The 8,853-nt window shown below is 42.6% G+C and overlaps 1 protein-coding gene across 1 annotated transcript; it reads right to left on the bottom strand.

The window, feature by feature from the left end:
* Nucleotides 1-2,318: 2,318 nt before the first annotated feature.
* Nucleotides 2,319-6,513, bottom strand: LOC125513298 (short-chain dehydrogenase/reductase 2). Its single transcript, XM_048678377.2, has 4 exons — nucleotides 6,390-6,513; nucleotides 6,015-6,279; nucleotides 3,810-3,992; nucleotides 2,319-3,034 (listed from the first exon to the last, which is right to left on the bottom strand). Exons 1-4 carry the CDS (start codon nucleotides 6,425-6,427, stop codon nucleotides 2,642-2,644), a joined length of 879 nt encoding a protein of 292 aa, XP_048534334.1. The 5' UTR covers nucleotides 6,428-6,513; the 3' UTR covers nucleotides 2,319-2,641.
* Between the last annotated feature and the right edge of the window lie 2,340 nt (nucleotides 6,514-8,853).

An 8,853-nucleotide genomic window follows, 5' to 3' on the forward strand; every position in this document is an offset into this window, starting at 1 on the left:
AAAAGGGTCTAATTAGCAAATTGTAAATCCAATTTAAATAATTATTTTTGTAGAATAAACATATTGAATTGTATTTTCAGCTTACTAACTATTATTGAAATTAAATATTTTAAAATTTGAAATTAAATATAGTTCAACATAGGCTTTAATTCAAATTAAATCCAAACTTAAAAAAGTTATAACTTTTAAACCATAGGGTAAAATTGAGTAATTCTTTTTGCATGACAAATCAGTAACCTAAATTCAAATTTAGTAAATAATTTTGGATCATATTTTACTTTAGGAAATTCAAACATAATTTGAATTTAGTCTAAATCTAGTGGGAACCTATTGAACAATTCATTGGTTCAAATTAAATGAAACCTTTTGCAAATGAATTCATGAACCAACCTTAATCATATATGAATTCATTTCAACGTGAACCCAACCTTACAAATTCAAACTCAACTGAATGCAAATTCAAATCTTATTTAAAATCAATTCAGTTTGAATTCAAATAAGATAAAACCTTATTCAAATTCAAATTGAATTATAACCCAAAACTTAAGTCAACCTATTCAACTTACTTGAACCTAATTTAGATTATTTGAACCAGTTCAAATTCAGATATGAAGTTCAAGAGTTCAAACCGGTTCAAACTTAATTACAAATTCAACTTAAATGCATGTTTAATTATGAACTCCGCCGAAACCAAAATTAAGTTAGTTTGTATTCAATTCAAAAGGCCAATCAAGTTTGAATTATCATTCAAGACATAGTTCATAGACCATAAGTCCAGTTGTGATGATTCTTTTTGTTAATTAAATATGTCAATACAACTTTGCATCACATACCACTTATGTGATGAACCTACCCTATTGATACTTCATGCATGTGAACCCTTATGTCACATGTATCCCAAGTAACAACTAGTATGTTTTCCTAATTCTTTATGAGTTGACACATGAACACTTAATCTCACAGCACAATCAACATTGACGCCATGCACTACACTGTACTGTTAAGTTTGATTGTATTGTATGGTTCTTTACGTAAACTCTTTATCAATGATAGATCGTTCAAGAGTGAAGAGTAGCCTTACTAAGATTGTGTGTGTCAAGAACTTCTCCAATTACCAAGATTGTGCTTATGTGAAGAAGTTCATGAAGTACCAGGAAAGTTTATACTAGTGATAATGCTTCCTCCATGTTTCACTATGCTGCCATACTATGCTGAACATGGTATAGGTTAACCACATGTTTACCAAGAGTGTCGAGTCTACGATATAGTGTAGGTTTCGGGACTTGTTATCATGTGAATGCTTCATTGCTTGATGCGCTTTGGAGTTCCCATTGAATGCGCCAATGATTGGGAGCGCACTTGTATTTCGGGACCATCATTTCAAGTGATATGTGTCGAAGGTTGATGCGCTCTAGAGTCGCCATTGACTCAGCGTGCTTGAAACATACATGCCCTTTATCATCTCTGGGAATCGGTTGGTTCTCATCTATGGTTAGAAACGGGAGGTTGGTCAGCTTAGCCTTGGGTAGTCATTAGGTGATTGGACTTGACTGGAAAGGGTTTTGACGGAAAGGATTTTGTTACAAAACTGGTTGGAAACTCTTTTACCTTATATTTTTACAATATAAGATATGTTGTTATTACGTGTAACTTGCCAATACATTCAGTGTATTGACCATCGTGGCTGCAACGTATCATGCTGTAGGATTTTCCATATCGAAGGAGAGATAAGAAGTAGGGTTACGATGCTATACTCAATTGCCGCTTGTGAGTAGATGGAAGACACATGAGTAGATGTTTCTCATGTTATTAAGCTAACCTTGAGCTAGTAGGTATGTAATGTATTTAAGACTGGATCTGTGTTAATAATATGACATGTGATATTTCTTGTTATTTCACCATGGTCTTATTTCACCATGGTCTGTGTGTGCTAGCAATTGATTCTAGGACGGACACAGAAAGCACATAGATTAGGGGCCCCTACCGGGACTGGATGGTCACACATATAACCAACCCCGAGACAAACTAGGACAAAGCCACCCGTCCATGAGGAGAACCCGGAGAGCGCGAGGTAGCACCCGCGGCGCCCCGAGTAGTCCGGCGCACACACGTACAGCTGGACAGGAGAATTGAACAATCAAGTGTGCAGATCGGATGACCGAGAGCACTCAAGGGGACAGCGGCGGCGGGAGGCTCGCGGGAAACAGACGGCATGGAGGGCACTCTCGCGCGCCGAAGCCTTAGGAGGGTAATACATGGACACACAAAAGGGTGCATACCTTTTTGAGTGTATGAACATGGTTTGAGCATACATCGCATGATTTCTAATGTTCGACACTTGTGGATTTTTTTCCTTTGTAAACACAATTAAGAATTATTTGTGGTACATGCTCTGTTACAGCAGGAAGGGAGGAGAGCTTTTTTGTTTCTACATGCTCTGTTCTACAAAGTGGAGGGTGATAGGCTATCCTGTCAAAAGACGAGCACGAATCTTCGAGAACTGTACGGGCGTGATAGTTCGGAGGCATCAAGCTTGGTGAGGAGATGGAGTTGCATTTTGGGACAAACGGCCATCTTTTTCTTGCCAAATCGTAAGCGTGCAGCTACGCACAGCTCCGCCATGCAGCGCGCGGTGTCGTCGTCAGAGCTTGGAGTAGAGCTGCGGCGTGGACCACTTGAAGAACTTGCCTGTGGGGAGGTCGGCGGGGGGCAGCAGCGCGAGCCCCGCGGCGACGCGGCCGGCCTCCTCGGCGGTGCGCTTGCCCCACCCCCGCGTCATGTCTGTCCGCGTGAACCCGGGGCAGAAGCAGTTGACAGCTACGGCCCCCCGCAGCCGCGCGGCGAGGAGGCGGGAGTAGGCGTTGAGGGCCAGCTTGGAGACCGCGTAGTCCGTCCACACGGCCGGCCACCCGTGGTCCTGCCACGTCCCGTCCTTCACCTGCGCCAGGAACCGCGACGCCATGGCCTCGACCTGCTGCTCCGTCAGCCTGCCCTCGTCCAGCAGCATGCTCCTCAACGACGGGTCCCTCACCTTCTGCAAAAAAGATCAACACACAACAATTTATTTCTGAAATTTGGCCTGCCAAAACTGCATCCCTTCGTTGTGTTGAGCATGGAATTGGACATTGTTTCAGAAATATACTACTACTACTAATGAACTCAGTGTTGAGCATGGAATTGGACATTGTTTCAGAATTCAGATGGCCTTGGACTAGCTGGTCACGGTGTGGAAACAGGACACTGATGCTGTCATGTGCTCTGACAGTTTGACTCAAGAGAATTGACATTGTTTCTGGAGGAGAGTTTGTGCGTTCAAACTTCAGAGTCCACAGCCGATGGCTGAATCAGCTGATAGCGAGCTCATAGTCAAGCTGTTTGCCCCTTAATCAAATGCTATTTATTTAAACCTGATTTGACCCGCAAAATAAACAAGGTTTTGAGTCATCACTCATCACTGGCATGTGCGCAGCGCGCTCACTCTTTTAAGTTCCTACTCGCTTGACAACTAGTGCGATCATGTGAGAAGAAGATTTGGTTCCAAAATCATTATTCATACTATTAGTATAACCTACTCCCTCCGTCCCATAATGTAAGACGTTTTTTAACACTAGTGTAGTGTCAAAAAAACGTCTTACATTACGGGACTAAGGGAGTATAACGTAAAGTGAACCGTCTGAGCGCGTTATTTGCCTCATGCTGCACAAAACGTGCTAGTGTTAAATTAGTAGGAGACGACAATTACAAGATGTTTTGCAGCGTCAGAGAACAAGCACAGTACTGGTAGTTTACTTAACAGCATGATAGCTTACATTGAGAAGGCCAAGCTGGGAGCTGAGGTTCAGGATCCGGCTGGTCCCAGAGGATCGACGGAAAAGGGGCAGGAGCGCCTCGATGAGCATCTTGGCTCCGTAAAAGTTGGTCTTGAGGACCGTCTCAGCATGCTCCACCGAGTTGGTGTCGATCTCGTTGAACGATACCCCGGCATTGTTCACCTGCAGGAGGCAAGAGGCTTGGTTTCAGAATCACATAACTCACGTCAGACTTATTAAGAAGATTCCTAGGGTTTGGCTACGAAGAAAACAAATCCTGAAAGCATGTGATTGTGAGGTGGTAGCCCTGGTAGGTTACATCTACCATGCACCAATTCAGCAGCTTATTTTCCCTTTGTTCTTTCTGGTGGAGCTTTTGCCGTCTTGCTGATATAGGCCTAGAATTAGAAATTGTGCTATTTGGGCTACTGGCCTACTGCTATGTACCTTTGCCCTAATTTAACTTAGCATTCCAGATAGTACTAGTCACAGCTGATGACGGATAAGTATCAACAAATCGATACAATGATTAAGACAACTAGATAATGTACCCAGTTCAGTAACTTATCCTCTGTTATTTCTCCAAGAGTTGGATTATGATTATGGTTTCTTTCACTCCGTCGAGCAAAAAGGTAACAGGAACATTACATTCTTATATAGAAATTTTCAGGAACAGCAGTTCAGTATGTAGATTTTTAAAAAAGACCGTTTCACATACTATCCGCAAACAAACTAGCAAAAAAGAGAGATGAAAACTCCGCTGCTATTTTGTGACAATAGCACAGATATATGGTAGAAATCAACGGCCGCCTTCTATGATGATGTCGCTATAATCTGTGATGACCTGGATTGTAGCGACTGCGGCAACTTGCAATTATCTTATACTAGTATAGCACTGGCTCGTCTGAAGAACAGCTAGCTCTTGTACTTGGCTGTTCCATCGTCATGGAACACAAGCTTGTGATATTACTACTAGTTTGTTCGCCGCCCTCACGTTGCCAGCAACGGCGATTGCATCGGAAAATAATAATATCTGGATCGAACTGCATGCAGTGGATCTTCGCATTGTTCGTTTCTGGTTTCTAAAAAAATGAATCGTGTATCATCTGGCTCGTGGACTTTGGACCACACTGCTGGTTAGTTTAAATGGAACCCCTCAACAGACAATATGCAGGGATCGATTACTGTAGCAGAATGCACGAAGCATCTTCTGTGCGTGGTTGACCTGCTCTATGTGGTATCTCGATCGACACAAGCAAGAGGCTGAGGCTCACATCTAATTCCGGCACTTTGTACGTACAAGCTATACAAATATCGAAATCTTTATTTTTTTATTCTAAGAGAAATAATAATTGTGATCGATTTGGTGACCTAACAGAAAGATTGTTGCATGAGTTCACATACTACTAGTTAGGATAATAAAATTGCGACTTATTAAGTGCCAAGATCACTATCGACGACGCTTTCTTACAATGTATATGAAGGGAAAAAGAAAAGGTCAGCTGATTACTACACTGAGGGCCGTGGGCCGTGGCGTGCCCTAATTGACCCGCTGTTACTGGTGATGACTTGGCTCTAATTTCGGCTGTGGAGTGACGTTTGGGTTAACAAGTCTGTTCCACTGAAACACTACCTCTTGTAGTTACTGGTGGTTGCAGTCTGTCATTGGTTTTCTGTGGGCCGGCCAACGATGTTTTAGTTCACGATCATAACTGTACCCAACTACTAGGAGTACCAGATATACTTCACCGACATGCCTTATTTAGCATAAACGCATTTTCTCTTTAGAAACGGCATATGCACATTTAATTTAGCAGAAAGTAGCTGGTCATGCTTTGCAAAAGGACATATGTTATTGCTAGTGGGGTGCGAGTTGCAAAATTTGTCTATAGTGGATCGGAGTAGTATGGCAGTACTTGTCATTTGGGGCAAAAAAGGGGGTAGAGTAGTATGTATGCATGGTAGACTAGTAGGTAAGCCAACCCCTAACCCTAATTACCTACACAATCGGGTGGTTAACATGGCTGATTAATTGATAAACAGCTACTTTAGCACGCCACATGTTTTGCCGGGGTAGGGGGGAGGGGGTCATGTGAAACTTCAAATCAAATTAACCCGGCCGGAGAGAGGAAAATGGCAGGCGGCGGGAATTTAGGGGAGAAGCAGCGAAATAGGCGACGAAAAATAGACGATCGTGCGGCTCACCAGAATGTCGAGGCCGCCGACATCGTCGCGGATCCAGGAGGCGAAGGCGGCGACAGAGGCGGAGTCGGTGACGTCGAGGCGGCGGAACCGCACGGACGGGAGACCGCTGGCGCGGAGCTCGGCGGCAGCGGCCTCCCCGCGGGCCTCGTCCCGCGCCGTGAGCACCACGGACAGCCCCTGCTCCGCCAGGCGCGCGGCCAGCGCGTGCCCAATGCCACGGTTGGCCCCCGTCACCACCGCCACCGTCTCGCCGGTCCACCACGCCCTGATCGATAACCAAAGTTAATCATGACGCAAAACAAAGTCAACCACGAATTACATCTCACTGACGCCAATACATACACACAAATATACACAAGTTAGTTAGAGAGTTACTTGTGCGGTGGCGTCTCTTTGGAACTAGAGCAGTCCATGGACGATAGAGGGGAGGAGGAGCACTGGGATTGCCTCGATGGAAGGAGAGGTCCAAGCAAAGCTTTGGAGTGGGATGTGGAGTGGAGGAAAACAACGACAGCGGGGTATATATAAGGAGGGCAAGCCAGCAGTTGCAGTGACAGGCAGGGCAGGGAGCGCGCGCAAGTGGGTGCGTGTGATGAGAATCATTCAAGTTGCGGTTCGGCTTCGGGGCGATCGAGCCGGTCAACCGAGTATGCGGTCCAGACTCAGGGTCGCGGAGTACTCTCTGAGGCAATGGGTAGGGTACGGGCGGGTATAATCTCCTTCTACCCAAACTCATATCTATAGAAACTTTTTATATCCACCCACTTCAATATTCATGGATATAAACTATTGACACCCATGCCGATACTCATCGGGTACCCTATACCCAATGTGTATCCATTGGATACAATATATAGCATTCGAATTCTTAAGAGGTAGAGAAATGAGTTCAAAATTCAAGTGAGATCATGGTAGAGTAGTATAGCACGTATGTGGCCTCCTCCAATGGGTGGCCTCTTGGAGGCATCAGAGGAGTATGAGCAGCGGTTGGTGGAAGGCCGACGTACTGGAAGGTGGTGGTGGGAATTGGGGATTGCTGAATCGAGTGTTCGACAAGAGTCTGGTAGCGAAGAGTCGATACTTTATCTTTTTGAGAAGTCACATATAGGATGTATGAGGAGTGGTGAGCAGGTGATTATGAGCCTATGACCTATGACTTGTTTAACGAATACGAGATTTAGGGTTGGACCATATGAGTTGGATGTTAACACCACATGTTATAGGAGTTATTTTCATTTATTAAAAAAAAATTGGGTATCCATTGGGTTACCCATGTGCACCATTTCTTACCCATGCCCTACCCATATATTTTACGGGTATGGATACCCATTACCCGTGGGTAGAAAATCTTTTTAAGTCTTGCCCATACTCACTGTTTTCGGGTAGGGTACCCACGGGTATCCATACCCATGGGCAAAACTGCCATCCCTATGAATGGGAACCTACTATTAAAATTAAAATTAAAGATCATGAATGCGATGCTTTATGTGATTTGGGTGCTAGTGTTTCCACAATTCCAAGAACTTTGTGTGATGTGTTAGGTTTCCGTGAATTTGATAATTGTTCTTTAAATTTGCATTTTGCGGATTCCACTATTAAAAAACCTATGGAAAGGATTAATGATGTTCTTATTGTTGCAAATAGTAATTATGTGCCAGTAGATTTCATTGTTCTTGATATAGATTGCAATTCTACTTGTCATATTATTCTTGGTAGACCTTTTTCTTAGAACGATTGGTGCAATTATTGATATGAAAGAAGGAAATATTAGATTCCAATTTCCATTAAGGAAAGGCATGGAACACTTTCCTAGGAAGAAAGTTAAATTACCTTATGAATCTATTATGAGAGCCACTTATGGATTGCATACCAAAGATGATAATACCTAAATCTATTCTTATTTTTATGCCTAGCTAGGGGCGTTAAACGATAGCGCTTGTTGGGAGGCAACCCAATTTTATTTTTGTTTCTTGTCTTTTGTTCCTAGTTAGAAATAAATAAATCATCTATCCTCTGTTATGATTGTGTTTTTAATATTTTAATTAGTGTTTGTGCCAAGTAAAGTTTTTAGGATCTTCTTGGATGATTGTTGTTTAATCTTGCTCATAAAACAAAAAGTATGCGCTCACGAGAATAATTTTAATTTTTTTACCATAGAGCGATAAAATAGCGATTCCAACAGCAATAAATCAATATACAAATTATTTAGGACGTCCTAATTTATCAGAATTTTTGGAGTTACAAAAGTATTCGAAACCTACAGATTACTACAGACTGTTCAGTTTTTGACAGATTTTATTTTTCGTGTGTTGTTTGCTTATTTTGATGAATCTATGGCTAGTGTCGGGGGTATGAACCATAGAAAAGTTGGAATACAGTAGGTTTAACATCAATATAAATAAATAATGAGTTCATTACAGTATCTTAAAATGGTGATTTGTTTTCTTATATTAACAGAGCTCATGAGATTTTCTGTTGAGTTTTGTGTTGTGAAGTTTTTAAGTTTTTGGGTAAAGATTTGATGGATTTTGGAATAAGGAGTGGCAAGATCCTAAGCTTGGAGATTCCCAACGCACCCCAAGGTAAAATTCAAGGACAACCAAAAGCCTAAGCTTGGGGATGCCCCGGAAGGCATCCCCTCTTTCGTCTTCGTCCATCGGTAACTTTACTTGAGACTATATTTTTATTCACCACATGATATGTGTTTTGCTTGGAGCGTCTTGTATGATTTGAGTCTTTGATTTTTAGTTTACCCCAATCATCCTTACTGTACACACCTTTTGGAGAGAGACACAAGAATCGGAATTTATTAGAATACTCTTTGTGCTTCACTTATATC

Source organism: Triticum urartu, chromosome 6A, assembly GCF_056163025.1.
Source record: "Triticum urartu cultivar PI428250 chromosome 6A, HENAU_Tu73, whole genome shotgun sequence".
Taxonomy (NCBI): domain Eukaryota; kingdom Viridiplantae; phylum Streptophyta; class Magnoliopsida; order Poales; family Poaceae; genus Triticum; species Triticum urartu.

Excerpts from the sequence above, each read along its gene's own strand:
- LOC125513298 (XM_048678377.2), bottom strand. The coding sequence starts at position 6,427 with ATGGACTGCTCTAGTTCCAAAGAGACGCCACCGCACAA. Across the intron at positions 6,280-6,389 it reads AAAGAGACGCCACCGCACAA|GGCGTGGTGGACCGGCGAGA; the intron begins GTAACTCTCTAA and ends GTTATCGATCAG. Across the intron at positions 3,035-3,809 it reads CCCAGCTTGGCCTTCTCAAT|AAGGTGAGGGACCCGTCGTT; the intron begins GTAAGCTATCAT and ends TCTTTTTTGCAG.